This window comes from Hylobates moloch, unplaced genomic scaffold (assembly GCF_009828535.3).
Source record: "Hylobates moloch isolate HMO894 unplaced genomic scaffold, HMol_V3 SCAFFOLD_6, whole genome shotgun sequence".
NCBI classification, from domain to species: Eukaryota; Metazoa; Chordata; class Mammalia; order Primates; family Hylobatidae; genus Hylobates; species Hylobates moloch.
Genome location: NW_026652281.1, coordinates 89187640 through 89209380, shown reverse-complemented (window position 1 = coordinate 89209380; position 21741 = coordinate 89187640). Strand labels below are relative to the sequence as shown.

At 38.6% G+C, this 21741-nt stretch overlaps 1 protein-coding gene across 6 annotated transcripts in view; it reads left to right on the top strand.

Annotated features, from left to right (window-relative positions):
• RPGRIP1L (RPGRIP1 like) overlaps positions 1 to 17337 on the top strand; it is a 103468-nt gene extending 86131 nt beyond the window's left edge. For 3 of the 6 annotated variants that reach the window (XM_058440989.1, XM_058440988.1, XM_058440992.1), the window contains 3 exons: positions 4318 to 4402; positions 9816 to 9949; positions 13264 to 16200. In XM_058440989.1, coding sequence (XP_058296972.1) covers positions 4318 to 4402; positions 9816 to 9949; positions 13264 to 13376 — 332 coding nt within the window. In that variant the 3' untranslated portion in view covers positions 13377 to 16200. Of the gene's footprint in view, positions 1 to 4317; positions 4403 to 8093; positions 8147 to 9815; positions 9950 to 13263 lie in introns of those variants that run through there. The other 3 variants (XM_032157356.2, XM_058440991.1, XM_058440990.1) reach the window with 3 other exon arrangements.
• Positions 17338 to 21741: the final 4404 nt, after the last annotated feature.

Sequence of the window (21741 nt, the reverse complement as noted above, 5' to 3'; positions counted from 1 at the left end):
AGCAACAACAAAACATTTGTATTTTATTGGGCCTGAAAATTTTGCTCAGAGAATGCTGAGAAAGCAAGAAAATAGTTTGGGAAAAAATAAGATTAATGGTAGGTCTGAAGAATGTTGTCTGGGCCAAATAAAGCCTACGATGGAATTGACAGTGGGAAGAAAAAGATTAATGAAATCATCCAAAGTTTTCATGAGACTTATACGGGTCTGGACCCTTAGCCTCTGGGGATGGAACAGTCTGTCTTTTGGAACAACTGAAGTTTAATTCAAAAGATGAAGATGATGCGAAACATCAGATTTTGTGACTAATAGGAGGAGAAATTTGGCAAAGATAAGGATGATAGGGATGATAACTCTTTAATACAAACATTATCTGAGATTCAGCGTTATCGACTCCTTATAATTAAGCTATCTGCATTTCTTCTGCCATATGACATTGATAACAGAATATAAGGATTTATCCAGCTTGCAGAAGTAAAGGATATGTTTTTAATGGTAGATGACTGAAGATCAACTAAAGTATTTGGACTACCAGTTTGTATCCTTTTTGAGACATATGCTTTCAGTAAGTTTATGTCAAAATCATACAAATCCTAAACAAATGTGATTTCTGAGGAGAATGAAAGGTAAATACTTTAACTTTTGGAGAGTTCTGATACTTTTAATAATCACCAGAGTCACTTTTTATAGGATGTATTTCAAGTTTTGAAATTGTAAGTTTTTTTAACCATCTAGGGTTTTAGAATACCAAATGAACCATGGTTAGTCATAGGATATCATGACATAATCAGAGGCGGCCAAAGTGTTCCTATTTCCCACGGTATTCAACCCAAAAGTGTTCACTAGCTCCTGATCCCATTTAAAAATTTGGCAAATGAATGTTGGGCCAAACAATGGTTCTCAATGTGTAGAACCCTCACCACCAGCAGCAACAGCAGCTGGAAACGTGTTAGAATTGCAAATTCTCAGGCCCTAACCCAGACCTACTGAACCAGAAACTCCAGGAATACAACTCAATGATCTGCACTTTAACAAGCCCTTTAAGGGGTTGTGATACACAATAAAGACTGAGAACCGTTGGGCTAGATAAAGATGCCCAATCTAGGCCTTGTTTGTGGAAGCAGGAGAGCCATAGTTCCAACTTGGTACACTTTTGGAGAACTAAGCTTATTGGTAAGTAGCTGGAGTATTTTCAGAAAGAATATTTTGAAAGTTTTCTGCCAAGAAATATGATTTGACACACCTAGACTAGGTATATCTAAGCAATTATTCCTTTATGAAACAAAAGAAAATGGGGTGACTTCCCTTGATATTGTTATGGAACATTCTCTTACCCTCTAGCCTTGTGTTAACAAAATGACTACAGCTTAAACAGGAAAACTTTGGCTTCATATGGAAGAAGGAGAGGTTATGTAACATGGAGGTTAAGAGAGCAGACTCTTGAGGCTAACATTGCTGGATTCAAATTCTGGCTCTGCCGCATTCTAACTAGGTGGTCTTGGGCAAACTCCTAACCTTCTCTGGATCTATTTAATCATCTGTAAAATGTGGGTCAGGTTCTTAACCTGCATGATGACAGTAAAAGTATTGAGTGTAATACCTAGTACATAAATATTACCCAGTAAATAGTGGCAATCATTTTTGTCTTTATTAAGAGAATAGGAAATATAGCATGCTGGCCAACTGGATAAAGCAGAAGCATAGGGAATCCCCAATGACACCACTTTTTAAAACCAATTTCAATGGTAAGGATGTTTAAAAAAGAAAAAGAAAAAGAAAAGATTAGGCCAGTCATGGTGGCTTACTCCTGTAATTCCGGCACTTTGGGAAGCCAAGACAGTAGGATCACTTGAGGCCAGGAGTTCAAGATCAGCCTGGGCAACATAGTGAGACTCCATCTCTACAAAAAATAAAAATTAGATGGACATAGTGGTGCTCACTTGTAGTCCCAGCTATTGGGGGGAGGCTAAGGGCTAAGGTGGGAGGATCAGTTGAGCCCAGGAGTTCAAGGCTGCAGTGAGCTATGATCACACCACTGCACTCCAGCCTGGGTAACAGAGCAAGAGCCCCATCTCTAAGAAAAAAAAAATGGTAAATTTAGAATGACCCATATGGTCTAGCAATTTCACTTCTGGGTATATACCAAAAGAATTGAAATCAAGAACTCAGATATTTGTATGTCCATGTTTAGAGCAGCATTATCTGTAATAGTCAAAGGTGGAAACAATCCAAATGTCTGTCACAGGATAAGTGGATAAACAAAATGTGGTATATACATATGATGAAATATTATACAGCCTTAAGAAGGAATGAAATTTGACATATGCTACAAGATATATGAACCTTGAGAACACCAATGCTAAATGAAATAAACTGGATGCAAAAGGACAAACACTGTGTGATTCCACTTACATAACATACCTTGGGGAGTCAGTTTCATACAGACAAAAAGTAGAATGGTGGTTACCAGGGGCTGGGAGGAGGGAAGAATGGAAAGTTACTGATTAATGAGTGTAGAGTTTCAGTTTGGGAAGATGAAGAAGTTCTGGAAATGAATAGTGGTGATGGTTGTACCACAATATGTAGGTATTTAATGCCACTAAACTGAATACTTAAATGTTAATTGCTAATTTAAGATGGTAAATTTTATGTTATGTATATTTTACCACAATAAAAAAATGTTTAACCATTGAAATTTATCAAATCTGGTCTAGGTTTAATTGGAAGACCCTTTATTTGGATGCTGGCATTTGAAATTCAGTCTTTTTTTTTTTTTAACCACTGAGATTACCCTTGTCTGCAAACTATGGAAGCCAGTATGACATAAAAGCTTTACAACTCTGAAGTCAAAAACAGTATGGTGTACCATATCTTGAATTGGTAATTAACAGCAAAAAAAAAAAAAAATCGCATTTGGAAAAAAAGTTCCCCTTTAGCGTTGTGTACTGGCAGCCTCTAAAAAACAAAGTACTATCTTCCAGTGATCTGTTAGCATGACTTTTTGGCATTGATAAATAAAAAAAAAATACTCTGAACCTTTGAATCTGTATTGATTTCTATAAACTTCTATATAACTAGCCACATTTACTAATATGATATCATGCAAAGAGCAGTAAGCTAGGAGCTGGTGTTTGACTTTGGCTATCCAGAGTTGATTATTAACTTGGTTATTATGTCTTGGATGATTCTTCTCTGAAACCACTAACCCACCCCTATACCCATACCTTTATGTCTCTCCCGCCTTGTGCCTACTCAGTGCCTTTGGCCCTCAGTTAATATTTGCTCAACTGAGCCAAACAAATGAGTTGATAGCATCATAATTTGGAATTGAACTAAAATTGTTCAGGGAAACATTTTCAACATAAAAGATGTTTGTTCCTGGCAGAGCCTAAGGAGAACTGGCTTTAGAATTATCATGATATCTTTCACCCATTGTGTACTTTTGACCAGGGATAATCTCTAAGTTGAGATCTGGTCACAGGGGGGCCTTTACATCCAGAATGGCATATGAAAAAGAAATGTCTTCAGAAGCTGATGCATGGCTGAAAGTCTGCCGAACTGAGAACAAATAATCAGGATGAAAATTGTAGTGTTCCCACATTGAAATGCCATTTTCCCAAAGTGCAGTGCTTACTTACAATGTCAAGTGTTCACCATCTTCTTTCTGTTGAGACTTGAGGTCAGTTATCTAATCTCATGCTTCAGCCAAGTGAAGTCTGGCCACATTCCTCGATGCCAGCATGTGCCTTTAAAACCAAAAACCTCACACCCTAAAAAGCCTCTCTCTCTGCACGTTTCTCTCCCGTACCCCTACCCAGCAGGCGTCAGCCTGTGGATTTCCTCAATCCAATACACTAGACGCATCTTTTATTGCATGTTGTGGCAGGAGAGAAGGATTAAATTACTGAGGCTGTCAGGAAGGACAAGCAGTCTGCCATACATTATCATTATCACTTGCTTCTTGGGTGAAAGAAAATACAGTAAATCCCTCAAATACAAAGCAATAAAGACCGTTGGCTTTTACTGTCATGACTGCCAGTGCCATTAACAGGCAGTGACAGTGATGTGGCACTCTTAGATGTTGCTTGTATCTTTTCTGGCAGTGTGCACATAAACCTGCCAGTGACATGACATTAGATCACATGACTACTCAGATTTGATTCTGGTTTCTGGAGCTGTTTTCTTTTCCCAGGCATACAAGTGAGGTGGCATGACTTGTGTCTTTAAAAACAGGTATTTAAAAAAATACAGAATGGTACTAATGTAGCCTATTCCTGAGTGACTTCCTTTTTGGAATTTTTTTTTCTTTTGGTATAGTGATCTACGTGGATAAAGAAAACAACCAAGCAAAGAGAGACATCTTAAAAGCTATACTACAAAAACAAGAGATGCCTAATAGGAGGTACGTTTTGGCAGTCCAAATAATCTAATGGTTTACATAAAGTAGATCTCTGTAGCAGGACGTGGTTAAAATAAAAGGCACAAGATGAGGAAGCCGAACATTGGGGTTCTCTGACTCACTCTGTATCCTCGAATGAGTACGAGATCTCTGTAGATCGCCTTCCTCCTAGAAAGTTAATGGCCCTGCCTACTATACAAAGTAATTGTAACGATCCTATAGGACTTTGAACACCAAAGACTGGACAACATATATAAAATATCCTGTTGCCACTCCTGTAGTTGTAAAGACCGTAACAGGTTGAAAGGTGGGTACACTCTGGAGTCACATGCCTTGGGTATAAATTCTTATTGCCTACTAGCTGACTGACCTCAGACAAGTTACCTAACCTTCTTACACCTCTCTTCCTTCAACTTTAAAATGGAGATGATAACACCTTAGAGGGTTGGTGTGAGGATTAAATGAGATAATATATGTAACACAGATAGTATAGTACCTGACACATAGTGCACAGTAAGTGTTAATTGCAATCATTGTAAGTAGTGACATTAATATTATTGTTTGTAATGGCTCATCAGCCTTTCAGACTAATTTATATCTTACTATCACTGTTTAATAAGCCATCATTTCATTATTATTTTTTGAAGGCATTTTTTTTCTAATTTGAATAGGATACCTTGCAATTCTGGTTCAGTAGAGAAAATACATGTATATAATTTTCAGAAGAAAGAAAAAAAAACTGATCTTAAAAAGTTAGTGCTTCTGTGTGTGCTTCTGCCGCAGAGTTTGAGGAGTTACCTCTGTGCTGCTTGTTAACCGCGAACTGGTTTCTCCAGTGCCCCTTGCTGGCCCTCCTCCCTCAGCCTGAGTACACCTTTTCTGTCTCCGTTGCCCACTTCTCCTTGCCTTATGACCTACTGATGACACAGCCTCTCACTGCCTCAAAAACAGCGCTGACTCTGCCGCCTTAGGAAACTCAAGTTCTTTCCCTTCCAGAGGGCCATAAAGTGAATGTTAAAGACGTATTTTTCAAAAGAGCTTCCAAACTAGCATTTTATTTTCTGTTTGAAGAAGAGAGACTGGAGTGCTTAGCTCTCGGGATCTGATAATATAGCTTTATTACTATTCTTTCACTAGCTCCTGAAATACATCATTTCTTTGGATCTCAGTTTTTATTTCTGAAGGAATGGTAAAATCCTGTTAAGTCTGAGGCTCTACTTTTCCCAGGATGGTAATCACTCAGGTTTGACTTGCTTCAGCTTCTTTCAGGGCCCCCTTCAAAACCACCAGTCCCCCAGGGTTATCCCAGGTCATGAGTGACGAGGGAATAAACAGCACTGGCCATGGCATCTGCTTCCGTACAGTCAGCAAGCTGCACCATGGCTGTCTAGGATGGAGCTCAGTTCCCATGGACAAGTCCTGGGCTGCAATTCAGTAGCCTATTCAGTCTTACTTGTCTGCCTCTGTGTTCGCTTTATTTCTGAAATGTGAGATATTATAACATATTGGGAGACAACATTTTTTTACCCCAAAAGTGTTTATTTAAAAAATTTAAAAGCAAGTTCTGCTTTTGTGTTAGACCTGCCTTTCCTCAGAGGACCCACTTATTTGTACCAGAATAGATTAAGAAATTTAAAAAGGCCAGGTGTGGTGGCTCATACCTGTAATCCCAGCACTTTGGGAGGCCAAGGCAAAAGGATCCCTGGTGCCCAGAAGTTAGAGACTGGCCTGAGCAACATAGTGAGACTCCCCATCTCTACTAAAAATTAAAAAAGAAAAAATTAGCCAGGCATGGTGGCATGCACTGGCAGTCCCAGCTACTGTGAAGGTTGAGGAGGAAGGACCACCTGAGCCCAGGAGTTCGAGCTTGCAGTGAGCAATGGTTGCGCCACTGTACTCCAACCTGGGTGACAGAGCAAGACCCTGTCTCAAAAAAAGAGAAAAGTCCACAGTAACTATAATGACTCCCACTCTCCCATGGTTGTTTCTGCAACAAAGAAAGAAATGTTCATGTCATTTCTGAGAAAGATAGAGAGGTATTGCAGGTGCCAAGTGACTGACTCAGGGCTTCCAACCGTGGATGAGTGTTTGAGTGCTGGCTGTGCACTCCTCGAACCACCGTGGGAGAGGATGGCCCCATTGACTGTTCTCCCTCAACAGTATCATTCTCCTAAGGGAAAGAGGCGTTTACATGTATGTTTTTCCACAGCCAAAAGCCAATTGTTATTCCAGCAAACGTTCTCACCTTTTTTAAATACTCAGAGGTCACATTATTTAAAGTAGCTCCTAGTTTATGAGAATCCATTTTCTCAGACAGCAACCCTGTTGAATATTGGTGATAACCTACAAAGCGACAGTTAGAGAAGTTTGATGTATCTTCCCTGACGTGTCTAAAGTTACAGACATTGTATAATAAATTATATATAGTACCTTTGCATGCCACCCCATGCTGTATTTGCAAATATACACGTGTCACTTTAAAAGAGAGGTAACATATTGAAATGTGCCTTCAAACAGTATTTCTTTGAAGTCATAGTTTAACACTGACTTAAGGTCCTTTTTTGGATTCAGTTTTTTCTTGTTAACAGTGTTCTGTTAAACATATCCACCCCTGAGGAAGACAGACTATGATAATAGACAGATAAACTAATTACATCTACAATAAGACTAAGAGAAAACCAAACAAGTTAAATGCCAAAATAGAAAGTAACAGTGAAAGCTGAATCAAATTCAGTGAGTCCTCAGCAGTGAATCTGAGGAGGTGACACGTAAGCTGGTTCATGAAGGATGAGAGGACTCAGTCAAGTCACAAAAAGCTCACAGAATATCATTTCAGGCAAAGGGAACTGCAGGCATGAAGGAGTATAGAGAGATGTGTTCCAGGACCAGGCAGAGGTGGTTAGCAAGGCTGGTCTCACTGAGAAGTAGAGAGTGGCAGGAGAAAGAGGTGGGAAGAGGAGGCAGGAGTAGCTCAGGTGGCACTTCTTGTTCTTCCTTCCACCTGAGTGCTTGACATCTGCCCCCTGTGTCGATCCAGGTCCTCATACTAGACTGTAAGCATTCTTCCAGACATGGGACAAAGTTGGCCTTTTTGTTTTGGCAGTGTTGAAAGTAAGATAAAAGATTTGTGTGTGTGTCTTTTCATTATTTTTTAAAAATTACTTTTAATTCTTAAATGATTTTAGTGTACTTTTCCTCCCTTTTCAGCTTAACTTTCTGGTTTCTTAGTTTTGTTTTTGACATCTCATTTTTCTCTATATAGAATTTAAAACCAGAAATATTGCATTTTTAAATTTCTAGTTCTTTCTCTGGCATTTAGAAGGCTTTCTTTTGCCACAGAATTCTCATATATTCAGTGGAGGTAATTGTCTGCATTTGTAAAGTGATACAGACATGATCCTTAGATATGAGACACTGTATGAAGATAACACTTAACATTATTATTACAGTCTGCATCGCCTCAGTCTCTTCTGTAAGTCTTGTGTTATAATATGTGCATTATATATTACTTTTAATTCCTCCTCTTCCAAGCAGTTTTAATTCTTCCTCTTTTCCTAATTCATTTTAGGAAAACTTCTTTCATAATCATTCATCTTCCTTAATTGAATGATATAGTCAATGTATAATTTAGGAATCTAACTAAATTTTCAATTGGAACAAGCTTTTCCGATGCCAAGTTTTTCTCTCCCCTTAGAAATGTGGAAGCATAAGCAGCTCTACCTATATTAAAAATACTACTAAAAAAAGAGGAAACATTTACTCAGTGCTTACTGTGTTCCAGGCAACTGTTCACTTGTATCATCTCATTTGATCCTCACAAGAGCCCTGTAAGATAAGTATAATTATCCCCATTCCACTGGTAAGGAAACTGAGATGAGAGAGGTTAAGTAATTTGTCTAAGGTCACACAGCTAAGCAGTAGGAAAGCAGGAATATGAGCCCAGAATGGATGCCCTTAACCACTCCATCTTAATCCCTCCATCTTATACATGTTATAAAAATTCCTTCGTACCACCTTGAAGGCCAAGATCTGTACTCTTTATAATTATTTTATGAGTAGGCATTAACTTTGATTTTGACCGAAAGGATTTCTATTTTCTAATAAAAACTTATTGCAGGCCGGGCGTGGTGACTTCACGCCTGTAATCCCATTACTTTGGGAGGCCGAGGTGGGCAGATCACCTGAAATCAGGAGTTGGAGACCAGCCTGGCCAACGTAGTGAAACCTCATCTCTACTAAAAATACAGAAATTAGCAAGATGCGGTGGTGGGCACCTGTAATCCCAGCTACTCGGGAGGCTGAGGCAAGAGAACTGCTTGAACCCAGGAGGCAGAGGTTGCAGAGAGCCAAGATTGCACCACTTCACTCCAGCCTGGGTGACAGAGCGAGACTCTGTCTCAAAGAAAACACAACAAACAAAAAAATTCTTACTGCTAGCTAAAAACAGAGACTTAGTAAAGGAATTCAATGTAGAATACTTACTTTCAGCAAGTTGGTCAAATGTATTGTCATGTTTACCTATAAGCATTTGGAAAGGATTTTATTTGTGTTTTTCAAGGCATGATTTCTCAGAGATGTAGATTTTTATGTTTCTTGTTTTGTTTCTGATTTGGGATGGATGCATTTTGAAAAGTTTAAAATGGTAAAGTTTACAAGCATCTATGGTTTAAGCTATGCTGCCAAGACATATCAAAAGAGTACTTAACTGTAAATTCCTGTCATTTGGTCAATCCAAGTGCATTTGGCCTCCGCACAAACCACTAATTCAAATCAGTTCCATCAGAACCCTACAATTATATGTCTTAAAGTAAAATAAAACTTGGATGCTATGATTGTAAGTTAAAGATTGCTCAAGTAATACAAACATTTGATATAGCTGTTGGGCAGAGTTACAACATTTATCTAACATGATTTAAAATGTTACCCTGGGAGCATGATCTCTGCATTTTGTAGAACACACACAGTTTTGTTAAATTCCTTAGTAGCAAGTCCAGAGTTGTGTGTTTCTATAGGAAATGTTACGTTTCTATGGAAAATGCTGACCATTTAACCTCCATGGTCTTTATTCACTTCATCCTTTTAGCCTTAAAAGTAGAGGTGTCAAAATATAATCAGACAGTATGTAATAGAGTGAACATCTGGTCCTTCTCTTTGCCTAGTAATTTTCTCAGATTATACAGATAAATGTTAATCAGTGCTTAGAAAATGGATTAGTGTTCATTTGAAGGTTGGGTGTTTTATAACAACTCTAGTAGTTCATATAATAACTTATCTAACCTAGTGTACCTTTCTTTTTATTGGGATAATTGGAAACTTTAACATTTTATACCTAGTAATAACACCCCATTTGGGAGTTTTGTCTCGTGGTGATTTCGTCTCACTTGGTGGTGACTTTCCCTGATCTCTGCCTTACCAGCATTTGCTTCACCGTAGTCAGTGACCCTCCAGAGGACAAGCAGGACCTGGAGTGTGAGGACATTGGCGTGGCTCACGTCGACCTCGCCGACATGTTTCAGGAAGGGAGGGACCTCATTGAGCAAAATATCGACGGTATGGGTGAAAGTGTTGCTCAGTTTGTGCAACCAACAATTGCTGAACTCCAAACTCTTTATTAAAACCTTCTTTTTGCTGGCTCCAAGGGTGCTTAGTCACATGTTATTTGAATCCTTTACAACTCAAGTTAACGCCTTGGTGAAGCTGAAGCGTCTTCCTGTATCCTTTTCGTGCCCTCCCCCCTGCTTTCTTTTGAATCAACAGAAATTGTAAAATAATTAATCTAGCTTCACAAGGAATTATTCATTTTTTAGTATTGGTGAAAGTGTGAAAAAAAGTTGGCCATTGGATTTTTTTTTTTCTGAGACAGAGTTTTGCTCTGTCACCCAAGTTGGAGTGCAATCTTGGCTCACTGCAGCCTCGACTTCCTAGGCTCAAGCAATTCTCCCACCTCAGCCTCCCAGGTACCTGGGACTACAGGCGTGCATCACCATGCCTGGCTAATTTTTGTGGTATTTTTTATAGAGACAGGGTTTCATCATGTTGCCCAGGCTGGTCTCGAACTCCTGGGCTCAAGTGATCTGCCCACCTAGGCCTCCCAAAAAGCCAGTACTACAGGCATGAGCCACCACGCCTGGCCGCTTGTTTTTCTAAGGTTGTTTATGGAAGCCACATTTCAGCTAAGACTTAACCTTAAGGATGTTATTCTGTTAATGTTTATGGAAGCCTTATTTCTATTAAGGTACTTAACCTTAAGCATGTTATTCTGAGTGATCCTGATAATGTCTTTCTCAAGGCTTCTATTTAATTCAGTGTTGCAATGTAGTGATACAGTCAAAGCAAGGAAGTAGTTTTGATCCTTTATTTCCCACCAGGATTTTGTGAGGAGTAATGAACATTTGATCTGTTCCTGACAAATGTGCTGTCCTGGATTTTTAACTCACTAGTTGTGATTCCCAACAATGCTTAATTTCTACTCTCTATTCTTCTGTATTTAGAACATGCTAAATTGTTTTATTAATCAGACTTTTAAAAATCATAATCAGGGATGGCCTAGGCTTTATGTAGTAAATAGAGAAATAAGGCTGATTCCTAGTCCCATTTGTTAAGTTAGCAGAGCCATCTTTGGAAAAACGTGCATGACTTGTTTACATATTCACTTGTGCATTCAACAAACACTGAAGTGAGCATCTCTTATGAGCCAGGCATTCTGCTTACGCTGTAGTTCAGCCCTGGTTCATTGTCAAGCTGCTTGTCCTAGGTATGTGTCAAGTGCTGAAAAGTCAGGCTCAAGCCAAATAATTAACCAAATTAGACCAAATAACCAAATTAGAAACTTCTTCTGGGAAATCTTTATAAACTATACATTTCTTACCATGTGGCAGTTGGTCACAACTTTGGCACAGAGAAAAAGATGAGAGGATTGAAATATTAACCTGAACCCTTTTAAAGACTACCAGGACCAAGAAAGTCTGACAAAAATACCAAAATTATCTCTGCTTTATATTCTTCGTATTTTTTCCAGATGGTTGTTTAGCAACCCATCTTCTTCTGAGAGACCACATATGACCCACTGATCTGACATGGTCAGCTACTGTGGCCATGTTTTGGGAAAGAGCCAAAAGATTAGGCATAAGTGAGGTTGGGATTTTAATGCTTTGTTCTGCGGCAAGCATAGAAGTGAGAAGTCCCAAAGCACAGATGACAGCTCCAGGGAATGAGCTGGAGACTACCCATGCCATTTTGACTTCCCCAATGCTCAGTTTCTGCACCTAACTCTTTGTGTATCAAGTTTTAAGGCTTAGTTCTAACATTTTCTTGGAATTAAACACACACACACACACACACACACACACACACACACACACACACACACTAAAGTTCAAGGAAACCCATAAGAAATTATAAACTGGAAACTAAGCCAGGTGTGGTGGCTCACACCTGTAATCCCAGCACTTTGGGAGACCAAGGCAGGTGGATTGCTTGAGCTCAGGAGTTTTAAGACCAGCCTGGGCAACATGGCAAAACCCCATCTCTACAAAAAAATATAGAAGTTAGCTGGGCATGATGGTGCCCAACTGTAATCCCAGCTACTCAGGAGGCTAAGATGGGTGGTTGGCTTGACCCTTGGAGGCAGAGGTTTCAGCGAGCCAAGATTGCACCACTGCACTCCAGCCTGGGTGACAGAGCCAGACACTGTCTAAAAGAAAAAACCAGAAACTATATGAAGACTCATAAGTGATAAGTGCTATCAGACTTACAAAATCCAGGTTTCTGGCCTTGAGTCACTAGCCATTATCATTGTCCACAGAGGGATGGAGTCTCAGGTATTGAATTGGCATCCCATTTGGCTTCCACCACTGAGCTCAGAGAATGCCCATGGCTCCAGTCAAATAGTCTACCTTCAGGGCTGGGTGCAGTGGCTCAGGCCTCTAATCCTAACACTTGGGGAGGCCACAGTGGGGGAATCACTTGAGCCCAAGAGTCTACCTTTGGGACACCACTGAAAGTAGTGGCCCCTCTTCCAAGAAAATCCCACATATACTCAAACCCACAGACCTTAAGATTCTTGGGTCTGCCATTTTAATCTTTTCTAATTTCACATAAAATCTATTTTAAATGGAATGTTTTCCTCAGAAAGATAAATAACTAATTCAAGCTATAATCATGTAACATCTGTACAGTGGTTTGCCATTCTGAAACACTGTATAGATTATCATGAATTCCCTTTAGATTTACTCCTTACTAGCTTAAAAATTCTTTTTTTTTTTTTTTTTTTTTTTTGAGAAGGAGTCTCGCTCTTGTCTCTCAGGCTGGCGTGCAGTGGCATGATCTTGGCTCACTGCAACCTCCACCTCCCGAGTTCAAGCGATTCTCCTGCCTCAGCCTCTTGAGTAGCTGGGACTACAGGCATGCGCCACCATGCTCGGCTAATTTTGCATTTTTAGTAGAGACAGGGTTTCTCCATGTTGGTCAGGCTAGTCTCAAACTCTCAACCTCAGGTGATCCCCTCACCTCAGCCTCCCAAAGTGCTGAGATTACAGGTATGAGCCACCATGCCCATCCACTAGCTTAAAAATTCTGATTGTGTGTGAGGGTCATTATCCTAGAGGCTTTCACTAGGTAAACTTCAGGATTAGCTCATTAGTTTTAGCTCCACAAGCAATATGTACAGGTCCATGCAGTACGTCTCAAATGCACATCTCCATGCACACGTGACAAGGTTTATTCTTTAGATACCCAAGATGCCAGTGAACTTTGGACTTCTGTAGAACTATTTTCCTCTTTTCAACTACTGTTTCTGTCTGTGAGCCTTTCCAAAGAAAAATCTGTTGAATGATATTAACACTCTCCTCCTCTTTTCTCCCTAGTTTTTGATGCACGAGCAGATGGTGAAGGTATTGGCAAACTCAGGGTAACAGTCGAAGCTCTCCATGCCCTCCGGTCTGTCTACAAGCAATACAGAGATGACTTGGAGGCTTGAAAGCAAATGCTCCAGAGGCATCTCCTACTCCTGAGTAAATGCTCACATGAAAGCTCCTACGTGAGATTTCTGTAATTATTCTGGTGTATATAATCTATAATTCATGGGAAGCTGGGAGCGGGGAGACCTGGGTTTGAAGTTGAAGTTTTATATACTTTTTCATTTGTTTATTTCTCTATTCCCTCCTTCTCATAACTGCCACCCCTCAGGACTTAAGTTCTCCATAATGGGCAGTACTTTCTCAATAATTTATACCTACATGATAGCGTGAGAAAGTCTATTTGCATTTTCAACATTTTCTTAGGAAGAACCGAAATGCAATTCCCATTTTTATTTTTAATAAACAAAAGCATAAATCTTAGAAAACCTATGAAAAAGACATACTTTTATGTTATCCCTAATCGTCCCACTAAATGGAATGCCTATGATTAGCCTCATTAAGAGTTTTATACTGTGAAGATTTTATTAGAAGCAATATATGAAAATTACTTGGATTAATGTGTTAATCTTCCTCTTTAAAATACTAATATCCATTTTATGCACATTAAAGCTCAGTATGCATTTTCTTTGGTGCATGCAGTTTCTATCAATTAAATATAAAGAATGAAACTTAGCACCAACTTATTCAATGACTGCAAGTTTTTTGTCTTTCTTTCTTAAAAGTTCGTTCTATTTGTATTGTTTTCATATATTTGTAATGGTGATATGGGATCCAGGGATGTATATATAAAAAGGAGATAGGTATATAGATAAATGTGAAATTTACACGTTGAAAACTTAGCATATGACATAGAAAGAAATTATGAAAGGTATAACTCACATTCTGATATGCTTAGACGTGAAAGGAGTATCTTTTTATCATTTTTTAAATTTATATCAAGCCAGTACAGTGCCGAGGTGTATCTGGGTAACCAGATCCTCGAAAAGCAGCTCTAAAAGTTAATTTTCTAGCTTTTACCCAATCTCACTGAAGGATTTAATTGATATTTTTAATGGAGCTGTGAATCAATGCTGCAAAGGAATTGTCTCTAGAGGTCTAGGATATAATGCATTTCATTTTTTAATTTACTTTTTTATTTGTCATTTTCTTCAAAGGATTTTTATAGGCTGTGGGTTTTCACTGTTTGCAAACAGGCTATGTTCCTTCTTAAGCATATGTAAAGTATTCAGGGAGATAAGTAATTTATTAAAATCTACCTAATTTGCCGTGATATATTAAATCTCTGCTTCAGTGATCACAGACCATTTCATTTAGAGAATTAGGCATTCCCTCTTTGTGTGATTAAAGCTCTGGAAAATGAGTTCTTTGCTCCTATTTGTGAACATTCAAAGCCTGCTAATGGCAAGAAGATGGAATAGATTATGAGACAATTCATTACAGTTCAATAGAAAAAAAAAGCAGCTATAATGCAAAAATGCAAGTATGAATATCTGCATATAGTTTGAACCATCTGTGCTCTAATGGCTTCAATAATGACTCTCGTCTTTAGAAGGCTTTGAAATGACATCCATACAATATTAATTTGTTGATGTACATTGTGGGACCAGTAGAGTATGATCTGACCACAGAAATCTGTAAATTCTGTCTATACCAGTGGGTCACCCTGTCCTGGGGCCTGCCATCTCCGAGAATAATCTTGCTCTCATCCAACTCTGCAAATCTTCATAACAACTCATTCCTCTGGAACCTTCTAGAGACCACAAACATCTGCAGACTAAACCTCTCCAATCCTAGTAAACAACCACATGTTTGTTGTCACTTTGGCTGGCTCTGAGCTCACTTTTTTGGCCCCTCTTTCTAGCTTTCTTTGGCTTTATGCAGTTACAGTGTCATTAAGGCCCATAATATTCCCTGCAGTAATTTAAAACAGCCAGATTATACCCTGGGATTAACTGAGTGGTTTTTGAGACATTTATTGTGGTATTCTCCCAGGAGGTTTGTATTATTGTTGTAAAATGTTACATCCCAAACTAAATAACCCTTCTGCAGGGAGAAGAACCAGATTGCACTGACTTCTTAGGATCATTAAGTGGAAAGGAAAAGTTTTTCTTAGAAAACTTCTGGGACCCAGTCACCTGTACAGAATGTATATCTCAGACAAGATGAGAGAAACAGCCATGTTTCTGTCACATTGTTTACTGTCATATTAAAGATTTCTAGTTTTAAAATATTCAAACTATTGAGAATTTTCACAACACTCATTTTCATAGCTAATCGCTGCTGACACATTTTGAAGTGGAGAGGTAGTATTGAATGCTGTCATGTAGATACTTCAGTTGGGTTTCATAACCTGTTTGAGAATTTTGTTTGTTTTATCTTGTGGTAACTAGAGGCCATTGAAAAGCTTACCACCTTTTGGGTTAAAGAGCAGTGGTTTTCTCTTGGTGAGCCAAACTGGATCCATTGAAGAGGGCTTGGCGTCAGGGACCACCAGCAGTGGCCTTGCCACACAGATACCAGCTTAAGGTGTTGCTGGTGTGAACATACACTTCTTGGTGTAACTGGACCAGTGCACTCAGCACTTTTTTGGGCTGTAATGCTTTTAGTTTGGAAATATAAATAGAGATGTGATGTGGTATGTGGGAGAGTGTATTTTACATGTATTTTTGCCTACTGTAGTAGAAATGTCAAATTCCCAGCCACTGTCATGAAAAGCAGTTGACAAAAATAAGTTTTATGGTTTACAGTGTGGTTTACGTAAAGAACATTTCTCTTCACTCTCAGTTTCACCATGTTTTCTAAATTATCATGGTTTACTGCCATTTAACTTAAATTAGTTTTTTTAAGAATAAATAAAGAATATGTTTAATCAAATAAAGAAAGGCCACATTGAAATTCTGCTGTTCCTGCCATTCATTCGTTACCACAAAACACAAATAATTTCTATGTGTTATGAAGACGTGTGGGCTGAGAAGTGGTCATGTGATTGGAGAGGTTTTGCGTGCACTCATGTTCCCACAACAAAACATAAATTATTTTAGTAATCTGACATCAAGAGCTGTGAAAATGAAAACCAGTTCTTACACATGTTCTAACAAGAATCTGATTAACATTTTTGTGGATATGGAAAATTTTTTTTTTAGTCAAACTGGCACTATTGCTGAATGTAGAATGATTTCCTTATGCACTAGATAGAAAAATATGAATCATGTCTGTGAACAAATATGAGAATAAAATGTCATCTTTGTGTAGGACAAAACAACCAGGAGAGAGATTTTGGGATAAAAATTATCGAGTGATTGACAATATCAGGATGATAATTCATCCCCAACGATCAGAGTACATTTTAATAAGTCACTCATGCCTGAAGGCCTCTGACTACCTTAACGAAGAAAAACTAAACCCGTGATTTATTAGAGATTGGGCAACATGCCTAATTAAATCCATGAATGAGAGCAAACACAGATTTACATCCCCTTTGCTCAGAACAAAAACAACCTCTAGGTCAACCAGAAAGCTAGAAAATATCAAAGCAAGAGAAACAAGTGTTTTAAAAACTAAAAATATAGAATTAGAAAACATCTCCTCCTCCTAATCTCTTTTATCTTACAAGGTAGAATTTTCACTTCCATTTCAAAGTGCCACCAGTGGACTGCACCTTCCAGCCTGACCGCCTGGAAAATTGGGCCCATATTACTGGTATTCTTATAGCTTTTGTTCTTGCCCTTTCATTTTCCATATGACATTCACTAATATATCAAGCTATGTTTTTCCTTCAGGCTTTTGGAAGTGCAATCTGGTACTCTTAGACTTTGATCATGACCTCTTTTCTGAGGTAGATGCTGTTTGACTTTTCTGCTTTTTGCCTCTTCTCACTCTATTGAGATTCACCTTTTCATCCCTAGAATAGCATTACCTCTGTCTTCACTGTGCACCATTTGTTTTCTTTTTAAATAAAATTTAACATCTTGATTTTTATATTCCTACTATCTAATTTGTTCACATCTATATTCAACTGAACATCTCCTGCCATCTGTCTATTCTCCTACTTATTTTTAGCTAGTCAAAGCACATTTTTTTCCTTCCTCTTTGCTGTTTTTTTCCTTTCTCTTTACTGTTTCTTTTCTTGGTGAGACAGCCACTTCTTGAGATACCGGCATCTGTGAATAGTGGCCTTCCCAAAAAGTTCCTTTGTGTTAAGATTTGTCTTAATTTAACATGACAGGGGCACCCTTAGCCATTATGAAACTGAGGAAACAGCAAGCTAATTTTTGTATCTTTGCTTCTTATACCTTTTTATAGTGAAGTAACAGAGGCTGGAACTCAGAAAGCTCTCGGGAATCACTGGTAAGGAACTGAAGCATAAGGAAGTTTTTTAAAAATTCAAGGATATATGTCATTAAAATCCAGCTTGATTTGGTGCAAATGTTTTGTCATAGTTACACATATCATCATTAACGACAATGAAAATAAGAGAAATTTTTTACTTATTTTTTTATTTTGTTCATCAGGTTGGTGGAAAAAAAAGAGAAATTTTAGAAGAAAATGTAAGAGACTGTATATACAACCTAGAGGTTGGGAAGACTTTACTAACAAAGAGAGGAAAGACAGCTTTAAAGCAAAGGCATATTGACTATGTAAAGATTAAGAGAGGGTAACCATTTTTAATATCAGACAAAATAGAACTCAAGGTCAAAAAAAGTGACAAAGAAGGATATTTTATGCTGTTAGAGGGAAAAACAAGTTAAAGATATATGGATGTAAACTTATATACACCAAACAGTATAGCCTCAAAATACATGAAGCAACAACTGACAGAATTATGGGAAAATACTACGGCTACATCCATTTTAGTAATAGCTTTTCACTGTCACTGGCAGATCAAAAATGTAAGAAAAAGTCTAGATTTGCTTAACATGATTACTAAAACAAATATGGGATGCACGTGGAACATGGAAAGAAAAAATCAACTATGTATTCAGCCACAGAGGAAGTCTCAATTTCCAAAGAATTGAAATCTTACAATATATATTTCTCTAAGCAAAATGCAACAAAATTAGAAATCAATAGCAAAAGGATAGCTAAAACAATCCTACCTAAAAGTTAAAAATATTTGTGTTTTATATTTTTAGTTGACAAAAATTATATATATTTATGGATGTATTATTACTATTCTGGGTCCTAATAGGACAAGAAATAACCCTCTCCTACAACATAACTAGGAGACAAAATTCTGTAAGTGTTATGTGTAAGTGGGGGAAATACACATCAGCTCAGAAGCCCACACCAGATGGGGAGGCAAGGTAAAGATTGAGCATAAGAGGAAGTGTGGCAACATTCTAGTTATGGCAGAACACAAATAATATCAACTAAGGTGCCCACAGAAGGAGAAGGGCCACTCTGAGTGGGCAAATACTGAGAACTGATCTGAGGGCTGGTGGAACAGAGCACTAGCTACAGGGGAAGTAAAAGGAAGGAGATTGAAAGATAGATTAGGACCAGAGGTGGCAGCTTTGGAAAGGCACTTCTGGAAGAGAAAGGGGGCATTTTAGAAGGTGAATCTATCTCTTGGAGACATGGTGGTGAAATGAAAGAAGGAACCAACCAAAACTATGGGCCCCAGTGCAACAAGATAATATCAAGTGGTATCAATATCAATAAAAGGCCATTTATTAAGGAAATGGCCCTAGGCAGAGCAATCAGACAAGAGAAAAAAATAAAGGGCTCCAAATTGGTCAAGAGGAAGTCAAACTGTTACTATTTGTTGATGATATGATCATAGGCCAGAAAACTCTAAAGATTTCTCCGAAAAGTTCCTAGAATTGATAAATGAGTTCAGCAAGTTTTAGGATACAAAATTAATGTACACAAATCAGTAGGTCTGCCATACACCAACAGCGACCAAGCTGAGAATCAAATCAAGAGCTCAACCCCTTTTATAAGAGCTACAAAAAAATATAAAATACTTAGGAGGACACCTAACCAAGGAAGTGAAAGACCTCTACAAGGAAAACTACAAAACACTGGTGAAAGAAATCATAGACAACACAAAGTAATGGAAACACATCCCATGCTCAAGGATGGGCAGAATCAATGTTGTGAAAATGACCATACTGCTAAAAGCAGTCTACAAATTGAATGCAATTCCCATCAAAACATCACCATCATTCTTCACAGAAGTAGAAAAAACAATCCTAAAATTCATATGGAACCAAAAAAGAGCCCACATAGCCAAAGCAAGACTAAGCAAAAAGAACAAATCTGGAAGCATCATATTACGTGACTTCAAACTATACTATAAGGCCATAGTCACCAAAACAGCATGGTACTTGTATAAAAATAGGCACACAGACCAGTGGAACAGAATAGAGAACCCAGAAATGAAGCCAAATACTTAGAGCCAACTGATCTTTGACAACACAAACAAAAACAAAGTGGGGAAAGGACACTCTATTCAACAAATGGTGCTGGGATAATTGGCAAAACACATGTAGAAGAATTAAACTGGATCGTCATCTCTCACCTTATACAAATATCAACTCAAGATGGATCAAAGACTTTAAGACCTGAAACCATAAAGATTCTAGAAGATAACATTGGGAAAAACCCTTCTAGATGTTGGCTTAGGCAAAGACTTCATGACCAAGAACCCAAAAGCAAACGCAACAAAAACAAAGATAAATAGGTGAGACTTAAGAGCTTTTGCATGGCAAAAGGAACAGTCAGCAGAGTAAACAGACAACCCCTAGAGTGGGAGAAAATCTTCGCAATCTATACGTCTAACAAAGGACTAATATCCAGAATCTACAAGGAACTCAAATCAGCAAGAAAAAAACAATCCCATCAAAAAGTGGGCTAACAACATAAATAGACAATTCTCAAAAGAAAATATACAAATGGCCAACAAACCTATGAAAAAATCTCAACATCACTAATAATCAGGGAAATGCAAATCAAAACCACAATGCAGTACCACCTTACTCCTACAAGAATGGCCATGATCAAAAAATAATAGCTGCCGGGCGCGGTGGCTCATGCTTGTAATCCCAGCACTTTGGGAGGCCGAGGCGGGCGGATCACGAGGTCAGGAGATCGAGACCACGGTGAAACCCCGTCTCTACCAAAAATACAAAAAATTAGCCGGGCGTGGTGGCGGGCGCCTGTAGTCCCAGCTACTCGGAGAGGCTGAGGCAGGAGAATGGCGTGAACCCGGGAGGCGGAGGTTGCAGTGAGCCGAGATCGCGCCACTGCACTCCAGCCTGGGCGACAGAGCAAGACTCCGTCTCAAAAAAAAAAAATAATAATAGCTGTTGCTGTGGATGTGGTGGAAAAAGGACCACTTTTAAACTGCAGGTGGGAATGTAAATTAATACAACCACTATGGAAAACAGTGTGGAGAATCCTTAAAGAACTAAAAATGGAACTACCATTTGATCCAGCAGTTGCACTACTGGGTATCCACCCAGAGAAAAAGAACCCATTATAGGAAAAGATACTTGTACACGCACAATTCACAAGATAGCAGCACAATTCACAATTGCGAAAATATGGAACCAGCCCAAATGCCGATCAATTAATGAGTGGATAAAGAAATTGTGGGGTGTGTGTGTGTGTGTGTGTACATCATGGAATACTATTTAGCCATAAAGAGGAATGAAATAATGGCATTCACAGCAACCTGGATGGAATTAGAGACTTATTTTAACTGAAGTAACTCAGGAATGGAAAACCCAACATTGTGTGTTCTCACTCATAAGTAGGAGCTAAGCTATGAGGATGCAAAGGCATAAGAATGATATAATGGACTTTGGGGACTCAGGAGAAAGGGTGTATGTTAGTTATCACACTGCTATGAAGAAATAGCTGAGACTGGGTAATTTATAAAGGAAAGAGGTTTAATAGAATCACAGTTCCTCATGGCTGGGGAGGCCTCAGGAAACTTACAATCGTGTCGGAAGGGAAAGCAAACATTCTTCTTCACATGGCAGCAGGAAATAGAAGTGCAGAATGAAGAGGGGAAAGCCCCTTATAAAACCATCAGATTCCATGAGACTCAAACATTATCACGAGAACAGCATGGAGGAACAGTCTGCATAAGCTGATCACCTCTCACGAGGCCCCTGCCTCAACATATGGGGATTACAATTTGGATTACAATTATAGATGAGATTTGGGTGAGGACACAGAGCCAGACCATATCAGGGTGGGAGGTGGGTGATTGATACAAGATTACACACTGGGCACAGTGTAAAATGCTTGGGTGATGGGTGTACCAAAATCTCAGAAATCACCACTAAATAACTTATTCAAGTAACTAAACACCACTTGTTCTCCCATAAACCTATTGAAAAAAAGTAAATAAATAATAAAGTAAATACAATTTTTTATTAAAGGAAATGGCCCTTTACTAAAAACAGCAGAGGA